Genomic DNA, 17,017 nt, shown 5'->3' on the forward strand with positions numbered 1-17,017 from the left:
AAAAATTTGAACTCCAAAATATATTGGAAACAATCTCAGTAATATCAACATGCTACAATACTGCTACCAAGAATGATGTATTGCAAACAGATTTCTCACACAGCTGATACAAAGAATTGTAATTGCGTTTTTTACTTTCCGCCATTGGAGAAACAAATGATAAAGCAGCAAAAATAAACTGTATTATAAATAAATGGACTCTCATAAATGAGCTCGGCCATTTATCTTGTTTGTTACTCCCAGTCCTCAGCTGTTCATTCCATACTGATAGCTTGGTGAATACATTCTTCCACTATTTCAACATTGAATTAAATTCCCTGTATGAGTAGCACACGTTTTGGCAGACAAATTCATAGTGATGTTTTTGAAGGTATTCTGACTTTATATAAATTAATGCTTTCCTGATATCTATAAAATACAGAATACATATTCAGCCTGCACATGACTTTATATCTGAACCTAGATGTAGCCACCACTTCAACTCTAAGTATTCACCATTGAATCATAGAATGGCTTGGGTTGAAAAGGACCACAAAGATAATCTAGTTCCAATCCCCCCTGCTGTGTGCAGGTCATCAACCAGCAGCCCAGGCTGCCCAGAGCCACATCCAGCCTGGCCTTGAATGCCTCCAGGGATGGGGCATCCACAACCTCCTTGGGCAACCTGTTCCAGTGCCTCACCACTCTCTGGATAGAAAAACTTCCTCCTAATATCTAACCCAAACCTTCCCTGTCTCAATTCAAAACCATTCCCCCTTGTTCTATCACTGTCCACCCTCACAAACGGCCATTCCTCCTCCTTTTTATACACCCCCTTCAAATACTAGAAGGCCACAATGAGGTCTCTCAGGAGCCTTCTCTTCTCCAAACTACACAAGCCCAGTTCCCTCAGCCTTTCCTCATAGGAGAGGTGCTCCAGCCCATAGTGAGATACACATTCGTGTACATACGCATGTCTACACTTCAATATATAATGGATGCACACAGGCACATACAAATAGAATGTAGGCCTATTTTTTGGTAAACTCTTTTTTCTCCCCTCCCTTTAGTGTCAGAAAACAGTTATTTGCCTAACACACAATGATCTTAGTCATACAGAGATGAAAAATTGCTAGGAATACCATTGATATATCCTTCATAAGGAAAGATCTTAACAGATACTGAGAGCAAACTTTAGAAATAACCTGAAACATCTGTCATTTTTCTTATAATTAGTTCTTGCTCACTTTTCTTCTTAAAACATTTAAAGACAAAGCAGACTAAGTAGATAACTACTCAAAGGAGTTCTGTGCATTTGTATTACTAAACACAAACAACTAACAAAAGACATTCTATGTCTTTTTACACAGTTGCTTCTACCTTTTCGTGTTACATATCTCTGGTATCTTTGCACTGTCAACAGACAAAAAGAATATTTAGAAAAATGATCTGTACATTTTTTCAAACAATTTTTTCATATCCAATATCATAAGAATATACTGCAGAAATAAGAAAATTCTCAAAATTGTCTTTCTGACATTGTAAAATGTCAAGTATTTTAGAATCTTGCTATGATATTGGCTTTATTTTTTCCTTGTTTGAGGCCCACTCTAACAGTCAGAATTCTTTGTTCTTCATTAATGATACTCGTTAATGATGAGCAACTGATGAAATCTATTCAAAGCCACTCCATAGCAGCAGAATGTATTTTCTAAACTCCATGAGGCTTTGGATAAAGCTCTGAAACTCTTTCATCCTGGGAAATATTTTTTTCCAATAAAGAAACTTCGTGCCAAATATCTGCAATACACATGAATTTCACATGTTCTCAAGCTTTCAAGATTTCTCCTTACGATCAAGCACAATCAAATTGTCAAAAAAAAAAAATCTAACTACAAGGGCTGCTCCAAAAGTAATGTCTCCTATTTTATTACATTGTCTCACAATATCAGAAGCATGAAGACATGGCAGTAGAGGTTGAATCTTCCTGCCAATATCCCATTATATTTTATTGCCATGCAAGAGATGGCAGCAGAAGGGCAGTCTGACAAAATGTCATCTGACACGGTAATGCATAAGAAGCAAAGGCATGGAACTGAATTCCTTCATGATGGAAAAATAGCTTGCACTGATATTCATTGATGATTTCACAACATTTATGGAGACCAAACAGTGGATGTTAGCACAGTGAGGCAGTGGGTGGCACCTTCCAGCAGGGGTGACAGCAACAGATTTTTATGAGATCAGCACATAGGCTCTTGCTTATCACCAGCCAAAATGCATAGCTAATGTTGGTGACTATGTTGAAAAATGGCATCCCGTAGTTGAGAACTTTCCCTATGTACTGATGGTGGACTGATGCACAGTCAGCTGAATGAGCCAGCAGTGTGCCCAGGTGGCCAAGAAGGCTAATGGCATCCTGGCTTGGATCAGGAATGGAGTGGTGAGCAGGACTAGGGAAGTAATCCTACCCCTTTATTTGGCACTGGTGAGGCCTCATCTCAAGTATGTTCAGTTTTGGGCACAGAAAAGACATGGAGGTACTAGAGCAGGTTCAAAGAAGGGCAACAAGGCTTGTGAAGGCCTTGGAGAATAGGGCCGATTCGGAAAAACTGAAGGAACTGGGGCTGTTTGGTCCGGGGAAAGGAAAGCTGAGGGGAGACCTTGCTGCTCTCTTCCAATACCTGAAAGGTAACTACAGCAAGAGCGGGGCCGGTCTCTTCTCACTGGTGACAGGACGAGGGGAAATGGCCTCAAGTAGTGCTAGGGTAAGTTTAAAGTTGGATATTAGGAAACACTTCTTTACAGAAAGGTTGTTAAGCAGTGGAATAGGTTCCCTAAGGAGGTGATTTGAGTCACCGTCCCTGGAAGTGCTTAAAATCCATTTGGAGGTGCTCAGGGACGTGATTCAGCAGAGGGCTGTAAGTTAGAGTAATATGGTTAGATCACAGTTGGACTTGATGATCTGTAAAGTCTTTTCCAACCTGAGTGATTCTATGATTTTATCAAATAGTGCTTACTGTGCTCTTTGGATCTCTAGTAGTTTTCACTGAAATAAAGAGGAGGCATTACTTTTGGAATGACCTTCTACATTTCATAAGAAGTTACCAGTAAGAATAAACAAAATTCTTCAAACGTTTAAGCAAAATAGTAATGAATGTGTCCTATGTTTCAGTGAAGCAGAATATCATTAAAGATATTTATTTACTTATTTATATTGTGTGAAATATAAACGAAGATTTTATAAAAGACAAGTCATTTGGACTATCTCTAATACAATTGCACTGAGATCCATTTCAGTCAGAAACTTTACTATAGCATCTACGTTAAGATGAATTACTTACTTGATAAACATGGAATGCATTAGCAGCTTTTCCACGCAGAAAGACTGAGGGAATCCAAACATTAATAAGAGCTCGATTTGATCTGAGTAGATAAGAGAAGTACTTAAAACAGGGAAAATAGAAAAACATGTTTAGGCATTAAAATTGCAAAGTTCCTGTTGTAGTTTAAGCCATCAGGTGGCTCAGCACCACAGTCATTCATTAAACCCCCCTTCCCAGTGAGACAGGGAAGAGAACAGAGAAAAAAAAGAGTAGAACTCATGGGTTCTATAAAACTATTTACTACAACAGAAAAAAGGAAAAGGACAATAGTTACGACTATATCTATCTATATATATATGAATAATAAGAAGTGATGCACAAGTAATTGCTCACCATCCCCCAACCAATGCCCAACTAGCCCCCAAAGCAGTAGCAGAGAGAGAGATGAATTTCTCCCCCTCTTCAGAACTCCTTCTACATAATATTATATAGTATAGAATAATCCTTTGGACAGTTCAAGTCAACTGTACTAATTCCATTACTTCCCAGCTCCTTGGACCTTTTGCTTTGTGTAACACTGCTTAGCAGAAACTATAAACAGTGTTGTGTTATCAATGCTGTTTTTCTCCTAGAACCAAAACCAGCATCACATCAGATATCACCACACAGAAAAAAATACCATCCCAGATGAAAGAAAGGCAGCTCCACAAAATTAACATAACTGGGAAAGAAAAACGGAAGCAAATTTATTATTTTAAAAAAAAAAAAATGTAGTCAATAACATTTGATTATTAATTTCAACAAGATCAAAATCTTGGTCCATACAGCATACTCAACAGCAAAGATAAGAGTTCATTAAAAAACAGAAGAGCATCGGATAGTTACAGAGAAGCCACTCCCCTCACAATTAATTTCCAAGTTTCTACACTATAAAGACACCAGCTACACCATTCACAAAAAGCTAGATTCATTCATCAAAAGCACACCACTTTGATAGGTGATGACCTACAGTATTTTATTTTTTTTTTTGTAGTGCTATTTGTATGCAATGAGATGAGAAGATAAGAAGGATCACCACACTATAAATCTACCATCTATCAAAATCAGAACAATAGAAAACAGTAACTTCTTGGTGTTATTTTGGAATACTAAGTTCTAGGAAACTGGATGAACATTTCAAGAAGATCTTCATGAATCTAAACTTCCTGTTTAACTTCATTAAACACTGTACCAGGGCACGGACTGTACAACTCTCCACACTTTTTTTTTTTTTAAACAATGAAGCACCACATCAGAGAATTCAGTTTTTAGAAATAACATAGTAAAGGAAATAAATCTATTTATTTGCATATTTTTCTTTCCCATAAATGCACAAAAGATGCATATCAGAAACTTACATTTCAAAGTCTGACAGACTCTGATCTTCAGATGTTTGACTCAAATCTCCAGGGACCTATATTTACATAACAGAAATCACATGCTGATTGTTATGCTTTCTACATATAATATTATAAGAAAACTAAAATTCAACACTCAAGTTGCAAATCCCAATAAAAACTATTACTAAGAAACAATCATGCCACAGTAGCTTAAACATATCACACTTGCAAGGTCTTTATGTTATAACTGCTTTGAGAATGAGCAAATCTGGCTTTGTAAAAGGAAGGCATTTTTAAATTTTTTTTTTTTTTTGAGAATCTTAGAGACAAATATAATAGATTGAGAGCAAGTTGAATTCAGCTGTTAGGAGGCCATTATAGCCACTGTCTTCAGAAAAATACATTAGAAAAAAATACTAAATTAGCGATGCTATCCATTGTTTAATTGATTGAAATTTCATATGGGATCACTCTCCGTTCAAATCCTATCTCCACGTGCTCTATGACAGCTCGTAACGCCCGCAGACTGCACCGCCACAGCACTCGGGAATAAAAACATGGCTGCACACAGACAAAACACCCTCAGCAAACACCGGACAGCCCAAGGCGAGGTGACCAGAGGCCACAGACAGGGCCGCAGGGCATCCCTGGCTGCAGGCAGGCAGAGCCATGTTTCGCCTTCCCAGCCATGCCCTGGGGCATTACTGGGGCCTTACCGGGCGTTGTTACCGGGGCCTTACCCGGCCGGCCCCCCAACACCTCCCTTAGTGGCAGGTGAATGAATTTCACTTCATTTTAAATTGTAGTTTGTAATAAACTTTTGATATGATAAGTCCTCAGCAAATGGCAAGTTTCAACCTCTATTGCCATCTCATTAACATCTGCCTCTGCTGTTGTGGGCCAACATAATAAAATGGGCATTACTTATGGATCAGACCTCGAATAAGGGATTTTAGCTTGTGATACAAAGGGAGGGATAAAATTAAAAGGAGGAAAAAAAGGCAAGAATAATGACTAAAGAAACAGAACAGAAATACCATATTTTCATAGAATTTTTAAAAAATGACTGGGTGTAACACCTACAATTTCATTGCCTCTAGGTGCGTTACAAAACTTTAGAACAGCAATTGCTGATCTCTGTAGATTTATGGATATAGGTGACCTCATATTTTGAAACCTATCAAGTATTTCATGTTGTTCAACCTTTAAAACAAAGCTCAGTTAAAAAAATTAAAACCCTTATATTTGAATACTTCAAGCAATTTTATTGTCTGAACATATCTGCCTTACATTCAATACCGCTGAAGAGAACGAAAGCATCAAAAATACCAAATAAGGTACTCTTGGTTGATGTTTCACCAGCTGCTATTTCTGATAAGCCGATACAGATTTTACTTCAACATGCGTAACAGTTTTGAGCTAAGTCAAGAATGATATTCCTCTATTTCATAAACAAACTCTTACCGGCCCTCTCAAATCAATTAGCTCCTGTCTCATCTGGGACACAAGAGCTTCTTTAGCCATTAGAGCACGGTGCAGCCTCTCATTAAACTCGATCAATTCCCCATGCATTTCGGCCACCTGAAAAACATAATCCAGAGATAAATGTGTCCTAAACTGAAAAAAATTACTCCTATCAGCATTACTAGACTACAAAGTTGAATGAAAGCTTCAGTTCTGAGATGATCTATCAATACCTAATATATCTGGCAACGGATTTGTCTTGAATGGACAATGGTGCTTTGTAAGCCTTACAGAAAGGAAACATAAGCTAAAAAGAATTCGTAGAATTATTTTCAAGACAGAAAAGACGACTCCATTTAGAAAATCCTACTATTAGAAGTTTTCAAGTAAGTAAATTATTTCTACATTCTCTATAAAAAGGTAATGTTGACGTGGACCAGAATCATAGAATGCAAGGTAAGCACTCCTAAGGCATAGCAAGAAAAGCTACACTTAGGAGAAGTCAAAAAACAGCAACAGGTTGGCCCTGGTAGTGGGCATAGCGGCCTACGGTAAGAATACAGTTAAGCGTTATAATTTTCAGGTTACAGCAACTCTTGCAACATCTCAAAGAGCCATCAAAACTAGGAGAATACAGAGGATTATGGGATAATATTAATAGGAGCAGAGTGAAATAGGATAAACCTCAATCCTCTACTTCAGCAATAGCACAGTGACTTGGATTTTTGCCAAATCCCTTTAGAGTTCATACTTTTCTTTCTGGAGATAGATCACTCCACTTCAGGCTTTCCAGGCTGAGATCACAGAATAACAGAATTGCAGGGGTTAGAAGACACATATTGGGATCATTAAGTTCCCTGCTAAATCAGGTTTCCCTACAGCAGGTTGCTCAGGAAGGCATCCAAGCTGGTTTTGGTTATGTAGATTAAGCAATAAAATAATTCCAGTAACTCTGGGTAAATTATTTTCAAACTAGCTTAACCACTCATTGCAATTCAAAGTGTCTGGTGTTGCATTTAAGAATATTTAATACAAAAGTAATATAATATTTAAAAGAATGTAAGAATATTTAAGAATAAACTCCTCTCTGATTTATGTTAATATTCACAAAAAGTTCAGCTGATGTGCTAGAGGAAAAGGATGTTATTCAGAGGGCCCTTGCCAACCTCATCCAGTTCAACAAGGCTAAGTGCAAGGTCCTGCACCTGGGTCAGGGCAACCCCAAGCACGAATACCAGTAGGGCAGAGAATGGCTTGAGAGCAGCCCCAAGAAGGATTTGGAGATGTCGATTGATGAAAGATTCAAGATGAGCCAAGAATGTGCACTTGCAGCCCAGAAAATCAAACGTATCCTGGGTTGCATCAAGTGCTACCAGCAGGGTGAGGGAGGTGATTCTGCCCTTCTGCTCTGTTCTCATGAGACACAGCCTAGAGTACTGCACCCATTTCTGGGGCCCCAACACACAAAGGACATGAAGCTGTTGGAGCAGGTCCAGAGGTGGGCCACAGAGATGATCAGAGTGATGGAGCACCTCCTCCACAAGGACAGGCTGAAAGAGCTGGGGCTCTTCAGCCTGGAGAAGAGAAGGCTCTGAGGAGACCTTATAGTGGCCTTCCAGTATCTGAAGGGGGCCTACAGGAAAGCTGGGGAAGGACTTTTTATAAGGGCAGCTAGCAGCAGGATGAGGATAAACAGCTTTAAACCTAAGAGTGATAGATTTAGATTAAATTTTAGAAAGAAATTCTGAGTGTGGTGTGACATTGGAACAGGTTGTCCAGTGATGTTGTGGATGCTCTTGCCCTGGAAGCATCGAAAGCCAGGCTGGATGGGACTTTGAGCAACACGGTATAGAGGGAAGGGTCCATGCCTATAGCAGGGGGTTGGAACTAGATCTTAAAAGGTCCTTTCCAACCCAAACCATTCTATGATTTCTATAAAAATGTTCAATATTTAATAGGAGATTTGGTTATTAAATTCCATTACTTCCACCTGGGAAGTCATTTATATTCAAACCTAAGATGAATCCATAATCTTTCTCTCTTTTTTGTTTTTACTTTTTTTTTTTTTAAGCAATTAATGAATTATATGTTACTTTACAAAAGAGAATCTTGTATTAGGAACTTTTTCCAACATGATGACATCAACTGAACTGGTAGCTTCCATCAAGAATTTCCATACTACAGTACTCCATAAGCTACATTATAAAGCTTTATGAAAATTAAACACAATCAGAAAAGATCCAATCAGAAAGCTGTACAAACGCTTAAAAAAATATACATATATTTCCATTATGTTCTTGGGAATCTTTAAAGTTCAATTCATAATACAATGAAGCTTATGAACAACGTACTGTAGCTTATACAATGCCCAAAACCTAGTGTCTGACCACTTCATCACCATCAATTATAACCTTAAGGAACATGCTTATTAAAAATCTTCATAAAAGCAGTATTTCTTAATGCAGTAAAATAAATCAGTTCAAAATTGATGCATGAAATCACTATTACGCTGAAAAATAACATAATTAAACAAATATAGCTTTTTTATTGTAAGCAATGTCACATTCTTATACCAATCAATTTTAATAATATGAATGTATATCTGTAAGTGTTTCAATCACATGAATTGCTTTAAATTAGCTTTGAAGTTGAATTAATAAACCTGCATGTTAACCACAGAAGTATGAAAATTAAGTTTTTAATTTTTAGAACAAAAATAAAATTTTATTTTAGACTAATGGGGGAAAAAAGCTAAAGATAGAAAATGTTTACAGCTTCAAATGCTATGTTATCATTACTATCCCTCAGAAGTTATGCAGAATACTTTACCTCAATCAATTTTCTTTCATAAGAGCTGGCTAGTTCCTCATTGTTTTCTACTTGCTTTTGCTCTGGAATATTAAGTTCACCATCAGTGCTCCAAATGTTTGGCAAAACTAAAAACAAAGAGATACCTCAAATTAAAAACATTAAATTACGTAAGACAAATTGTTTCAAAGTAGCAGTTCTAAAAGAAACAGTTCTTAGAAGTATCAAAATTGGATGTAATATTAAACAGTATTACAAATACTACAATGAAATGCTGCAGGGAACTTTCTAGTATGCACTGTTAGACAAGTTCTCTAATTTTCACAGGAAAAAAATAAAAGCTAGAAGAATCTGGCTATTTTGTGACTACAGCTACATAGGTAGCAACTCCAGCTCCTACCATTACCCTTTGAAAACTAAGCTTATGTTTTGTTTTTCTTTTTTGTAATTACTGTTCCAAAACATTTTATATTACTTGCACAGAACTATTCTGCGCAACATCATAGTAATTACAGATAACAGGGCTGAGAAATGACATTTCAAGCTTCACGTGACATTTCATCCCTTTGCATACAGCAGAATCAGCTGTATTTATTTTATTCTTTACAGTTAGTTGTCTAATTTATTCTTAGAAACCTTCAATAAAGGAGATTTCATGCTTCTGTGCACAATTTATTTGAATGCAAGTATTCTTCTCAGAAAAGGTTTTCTTGTAGTTAATCAAACTTGCTCCTGTTGCCACTTAAGCCCATTACTTCCCATCCACAGCAAATGAAAACTGGTTTATTCTATTCCAGTTCCTAGCTACCACTTACATATTTGAAGATCACTTGAAGGTCTAAGTAAATCTCCTCCAAATTGCACAAACTCCAACTCAAACTTATCTTCACAGATCATGAATTTCCAGAAAGAAACAAGTCTGCACATGTAAACTAAGTAAGTCCCAATAGAAGAGATCTAATAAATGCTTTTATTATTTTCCAAAATCTAGACTACACATACAATCACAATAAAGTATGTAGAAGACACCATAATTCATCTCAGTACTGTCCAGTCTGGAAAATGACTTTATCTTCAAATAAGAATATGTATATATTCAGAAGTCAGTTTGCATTTGAAGTGAGTTTTGAAAGCTACTTTAAGATCTAATTCTTGTAAATCTTGCTTGAAGTTCTTTGAATAGAAACTTCTAAGATCAGCATTTCATATCAGCATAAAATTTGATTATAGATCTTTCCTAAGCAACAATTCTGCATAAGACTTCCACAATTTGATGAAAGCTGTCTCTGCACAGTCAGTATTCCCTTTATGTTTTTACATCTCTCACTTGCAAAAAAACCACAGGAGACTACAGCAATGACATACCATATTTTATCATAGCTATTTTTACACTTACTCTACTCAAAGTAAACAAAAACCAAAGGCAGCAAGAAAACTAATATGATAGGCAAAGACAGAAAAAAAAAAAAAAAACCAAACAGCAAGGCATAAGAAGCTAAGATCAATTTTACCGAAGAAAAGCATGCATTACTTCATAACAGAGCCTCTAATTTATCATGGTTTCTCCAAACCAACATTTACTAACTGCAATCTTGTGGCTATTGAGAACGATGACAGTCACAAAGGCTAGTAAGTGACTATTAATCATATACTATGCTTTCCTTATTTGTCCACTACCAGCACAGAGAGAACCCATTGGATAGTTTCATTACAGAATACGTCCTCCACAGATAAATTTGTTAAATACGTAATCACAAAATGGCCAGAGTTGGAAAGGACCTCAAGGATCATGAATCTCCAACTTCCCCCACAGGCAGGGCCACCAACCTCCACATTCAATACAAGACCAGGCTGCCCAGGGCCCCATCCAACCTGGCCTTGAACACCTCCAGGGATGGGGTATCCACAACCTCTCTGGGCAGTTGTTCCAGCTCCTCACCACTCTCCTTGTGAAGAATTTCCCACTGACATCCAACCTAAATCTTCCCTCCCTCAACTTAAAACCATTTCCCTTTGTCCTGCAGTTATCAACCCTTTCAAAGAGTTGACTGCCCTCCTGTTTGTAAGCTCCCTTTAGGTACTGGAAGGCTGCAATGAGGTCACCCTACAGCCTTCTTTTCTCCAGGCTGAACAAGCCCAGCTCCCTCAGCCTATCTCCATAGAGGTGTTCCAATGCCCTGATCATCTTCGTGGCTCTCCTCTGGACCCTCTCCAACAACTCTGTCTTTTTTGTACTGGGAGCTCCACACCGGGACACAGTACTCCAATTAACATGCTTGTTCTCTCAAATTCACTTACTTAGTATCTGGACTGCTTTGCATACAGTCATGTTTCACTTCTATGCTTTGATATTAAAAAAGTAAATAAATAAAAGAAACAGAAAGCTGCAAGTCTCTAACCTGAAATTTTCCAAGTAGCTCAAAGTTTAAGGCAGTATTTTATTTTACTGTTTACTTCAATTTTCATTTCTATTTAATAGCCAGACGTTATTAACAATAAATCAAAACCTTCTAATGATCAGAATTGCAATGTTTATTGCTTGAGTCTTTCAGAAAGTGTTTCTACCAATAAATGTATTTATTGGTTCATAAAGGTTACTAGGTAATGTCTTCATTAATTTTTAATTAAAGACAGAGACAAAATGGCGACCTTTTATATGTAAAGCATGCAAAACTATACAAGAACCTAGCAGTCCTCTATAAGTATCTGATTTTACAAGCTATAAATTGGCTTTACTTTCAGGTTACCCTTTAATCCAGATTGAAACTGATGTTACTCATTTGTTCAAGCTCTGCTCATTAATAAATACTTCACCAATTTAGATTTTTAACAGTAAGTTTAGTTGACAAGAGACACACTGGTAAACATATTCCAGTTCCCAGCATCTAGTATTGCCTATAAACATGACAGTGCAATGGTGCAGTCCTTGCCTGCCCTCCCGTCACCTCCAAACCAGCCTGGTTCTTTTGCCCAAGGCCTCATGCAGAAAATGAGGTGCAAAAGACCTTGCCCTTGGCAGCAATAGCAATCACAGTTTCACTACTAGCACTTAGACACCTGATAACAGACACCCGGGTTCCACAGAACCAGTTCTGAGTTGTAGGATTAAGTCAATCATCTTACCCCATAAATAGCAAGCAGTCTGAGAATCCCCTGGAGAGTTCTTGCAAGCAGCTGGCTGTGCACTTTCCAAACCATGCTATTCCTTGTTTTCTTGCAAACACAATATTATTTGCAAGCTGCTGTCTGAATCTTCCAAATTAGATTAGTAGACAATTTACTTGGTGCCCTTTTTGAAATTGAAGTTAATTTTTAATTTGAAATTTCTTTAGTGCCCAAATTTTCCATGATTCTGTCATATCAATTCACTAAATGATAAAAAGTGATCTCTTCATATTTCTTCCATTTTTAGCAAACTTCAGAAACAAACTACTAGCAGTAAGGAACTCCCATTGTTCCTGTCATCATTTCACAGAATCACACAATTGTAGGGATTGGAAGGGACCTCTAGAGATCATCGAGTCCAACCCCCTGCCAAAGCAGTTCCCTGCACCAGGTCAAAAAAAGCGCACAAATCCAATTAAAGCATTTCAGGGTTTCCCTCCCGATACCCACATTTTACGAAACCTTTTCAAGGTTAGTCAATTAGCTTCAAGGGTCTGTTTGGATAAGTGAGAACAACACAGAACTCCTTAAATAAACAGAACCTAGAATTATAATATCTCAGCAGGTTTAAAAAGTGGTAGACATTTAGATGGCTGAGAAATCAAGATTACAATTTATTTAATGCTTAAATATCAATATTCAATCTGTTCTGCCTACAGTAATTTTCACTCACTTTGAAAGCTATTCAAAAGCATACCAGGTATGCTATTCTGAACTAGACACAGTTCTAAAGTTTGGGCATTGTATTTATAAACATATTTTTTTAAAAAAGAAAACATTCAGCAAGTCATCTCAAGGGAAGCTATCATGCTGACTTCTGTTTAGTTCTAGGAATCTATTCTCTACAATTAGAAAGATTAACATGGTGGGAGGGCAACACATGAGTGAAACAGCAAAGGGACCAGCGCAGATAGGAGAATATTTCAAAGAAAAAGTTAAGGTGCTCACCCATCTCCAAAGACATCCATCTCTAAAGGTTTGCAGAAAGGACTCCACAACAGATCTCCAACCAGAGAACCTTCCACAGTGGCAGTCAGCCCTTAACTGGCATCTAAGAGAGGTGAAGCCAGGCAGCACCCCTTCCAGTTGCAAAGCTGAATTGCCTTCACCTGTTTTCCTAGGCCTGACTGGGTCTTTTCCCAGGTGATCAATCAGTGGTTCAGGCTATGACTCAATAGTTTCCATACACTATTAAAAGCTTTCATCAATAGCATCTGATCTAATTTATTGTATAACCACGTAGACTCTTCTTTATTTATAGTAAAAAAAAAAATAAAAAAAAAAATAATCACTGTAGAAGCTCAACCTATTTTGAGCCTTTCAAAATAGTTTCACAGAAATTCTGAACGTATAGTATTCTAAACTATATGTAAGATGACTTGAGTTCTGATATCATTTGGAAGAAGATAAATCATCACTGAAATTAGTTATTATGATAACATAATGTAGTATTGAAATTAGATGTATGAAACAGTTTAATTATCCCTGATGAGCACAATTTCCTAACACTCCAGAAAAGATTATGGCTGAGTATGTTTTAAGTTTAAACAAATAGAACTCCACTTCCCTGTAAGGCTAAAGTAAAGAAACTTAATCTATGATATATGGATTAATATATAAGAAACAGAAAAGAGTTACAACTTAAAATGACAAAAGCAGAGAAATCAGAATTTTCTTCATCCTATTGTTACCAATTGTCACAGTGTAAGAACACAGCAACAAAACAGATCTTGCAAATGTACTGTTATCCTTTAAACATTAGCTAATTGAAAACAAGACAAGTGTTATAGGCACTTCAAATTATACTATAATTAGAATTTAAAAATTTGAATTAAGTTACACATTGATGTATGTATTGGAAAGTATAAATAGCACTTTCTAGTAATGCAAACATTCTTAATTATCAAAGGAAATAGCTGACGAATTAATGCAAGAGATACTGCAAGGTAAGCATGTTGGATAAAACAGTTACTATACATCGTTCTTGAAGGAGAGTATAACAAATCTGCTTTCACAAATAAAAATCCTACTATCTAGCTATTTTTAGATGGCAGTTTTTTAATCCATCTCACTTTAAGACAGCACAAATTGTTTCATTTTTGTTATTAGTTGGCAGCTTTTTTTTTTTTTTACATAAATATTCACAGCCTAATCAACAAGCCCTGTTAATCAACTTCTTCATTAAGTGACAAGGGTCCACTGAAGAGTGATTAAAGCAGAAGAAAACAACTAAAAGATGCCTTCTGTTGTCCAGCAGTAATCTGAGTACAGCATAAGGCCTAAGAGTTCAAGAAATCCACTGAACCTTAAAAAAATAAAATAAAATGGGACAGAAAGATTGCCAAAAGAGAGAGGACTTATGCATTGTTCCAAGCTGAAGTGAGAGATTCTCAAACTATATACAAGATCAAAGCAGTGTGTGCAGTTTCAAGATGGCTGACTGTCTCTGAGAAACAGTAATTATAAGATACATACTTTACATAAGTACTTCCTCCATTAAGCTTCAGAGTTACCATTTTACTGAGTTTCTAGATGCAATTCTGGTGCTGTAAAAATGTTTCCATATATTCAAATAAAATCTTGTTTTCTGCTGCCACAATTAAACGTTTGAACATTTATCATATCAGATGGCAAACAACAAAAACTTCTGGAAGTCTTCAAACTGTGAATGCCAAAAGACAAATATTTTGAAGAGGAAGCTGCAGATTAGACAGTAAGTTTTACCTGACCCAGCAGATGCTTTCCAGCCTGGATCCAATTTGCCAACTGTGTGTAAGTTTTTTTCAATATAACCAATTTTTAAAGATACAAAGATGATTCAGTAGTCCTGTGATCATGATCACTGAATAAAACATAACACACTAAATTTCTAACTAGTCTAATGATTTTTGTTCATATTTGTGTTTTGTTCAGACTATTGTTTATTCAGATGACTGACTTAATACAGGATCTCTGGTCACAAAAACAAAAAATAACTTGTTTCTTACAGTAGTTTCTTAACACTTTTCCATCTCCACACTATTAAATGCACACTGTTTGCTACTTCTCACAAAGCAGAAGAACTTGTGTTGACTATATTGTACTTCAACTATTAATATTTGTGTTTTTTTCTCGAAATATGTTAGTACTCAAGCATTATTTACATGTGCAAGTACTCTTCTGAGTTAGAAGCCCCAATACTACTAAAAAGTTCACATAAATCACCAGTGGCAGAAAAAAAAATACTCAGTTACACAAAAAACGAATGTATGAAATTTAGAAGACAAATTATAATAAACAATGCACAAGTGACGTAGCTCAAATTTATTTTGGTCACTATTGATAAGTATTACAGGCAATTACTGTGGGTGGATTAAATATCCTTTGAGCATAAAGCACACATATATTCAGTCTTAGAAATGCTGGTAGTGTTCCACCTCCCTTCTTCAAGAAAAGCTGACCAACCTACTCAGTTTCTATTCTTATCATTCACTAATTTGCACAGTTTAAACAGGGCAGAATAAAGTTAGCCAAGGAATTTTAATCTTTTTTTTTTCCTAGACTCATCATGCAAATTGTCAGTATTTAATGAAGGATGATTTCTGCTCTTATAAGGAGCTTAAGAGATGTTCTTTGTGAATAATTATTAACATAAACCACTACATTACAGCATTACAGCAGCATCAGAAGTAAAAATTCATTCTTACAAACAACAATCCTTTAAAGATTAATGGAATTTTTCAAGTACAACTGTGGTTACAAGCCCTTAGGAACACAATTTATGTAGTATTCATTCATATAGTCAGTCATCTGTATGACCATCACACTGACAGGAAAAAAAAAAAACCTGCCAGTTTCTGAAGAGCCACCTACTTCCTCTCTCAAAACATCTGTAGACGGCAGTCCTACCAGAAGATTACTCAGAATTGCTACTGCAAGTCACTTTATCAGGGACTCTTCTGTTCCCAGTGATCACAAAAGAAGAAAGTAACACTGTCAATTACTTGACTCATTACCTTTCATATAAAATACTTGCTTATTAGAGTCAATGCACCTTACAAAAAAAAAGTGAAGTATTTGGTCTATACAATCATAGAATTGTTTGGGTTGAAAGGGATCTTCAAGATCATCTAGGTCCTCCCCCTTCCCACCCTGCTGTAGACAGGGACACCTCCCTCTAGACCACATTGCTCAAAGTCCCATCCAACACGACCTGGAATGCTTCCAGGGAGGGACATTCACAACCTCACTGGACAACCTGTCCTTACCCTCTTCAAGTTTAAAGCCATTTACCCTCGTCCTGCCACTATTTGCCCTTATAAAAAGTCCCTCCACAGCTTTCCTGTAGGGCCCCTTACCTGCTGCTTATCGATCTGGACTCACACAGTACTGGGCAGCCCATTATGCACTGAGGTTCATTTCAAGATCAATCAGAAAAAAAATGCAGATGCATATAAAGAAGACCTGTGGCTATTCACTGCCTATTCTTCCATTGCAGTTCTTTATACAAGTCCAGGAGCAACTTCCACCATTTGGTTATTAATTATGTCTCCCATAAATTCTGTCTCAATGGCAGAAATGTGGGCATAGATTTTTTTATTTTTTTTTTTTTTAAATCCTTACCTTCCACTGCTTGACCTTCTCTTCTGAGCATCTGGACAGCTCCTACATACTTCTTAAGTTGCACTTTTAGCACTTCATTTTCTCTGTTGATAAAAAGAACAGCATAAGAAAAGATAAGTGTTTTCTCAAAATAGAAAACCATTTCAGAGGAAACAAATATACCAGCTGTGATAATGAGCTTCACTTAGCTTGTCATCAGGATTAAAAAAAAAACCAAAACATTTACACATTAAATAATATGTCAACAGATAGAGTACCAGGCAAATTTGTTCTCTAGTATACCTGTAAGTAACT

General features: G+C 36.7%; 1 protein-coding gene across 3 annotated transcripts in view; it reads right to left on the reverse strand.

Moving 5' to 3' along the window:
• The window catches only part of SNX29 (sorting nexin 29), a 77,435-nt gene that overhangs the window by 30,642 nt on the left and 29,776 nt on the right, over positions 1-17,017 (reverse strand). For all 3 annotated transcript variants that reach the window (XM_048962338.1, XM_048962337.1, XM_048962336.1), the window contains 5 exons: positions 16,724-16,806; positions 8,978-9,084; positions 6,149-6,265; positions 4,703-4,758; positions 3,324-3,405 (listed from right to left, as the gene is read on the reverse strand). In XM_048962338.1, the coding sequence (XP_048818295.1) occupies positions 3,324-3,405; positions 4,703-4,758; positions 6,149-6,265; positions 8,978-9,084; positions 16,724-16,806 (445 nt within the window). The remainder of the gene's footprint in view (positions 1-3,323; positions 3,406-4,702; positions 4,759-6,148; positions 6,266-8,977; positions 9,085-16,723; positions 16,807-17,017) is intronic.

Source organism: Lagopus muta, chromosome 15 (assembly GCF_023343835.1).
Source record: "Lagopus muta isolate bLagMut1 chromosome 15, bLagMut1 primary, whole genome shotgun sequence".
NCBI lineage: Eukaryota > Metazoa > Chordata > Aves > Galliformes > Phasianidae > Lagopus > Lagopus muta.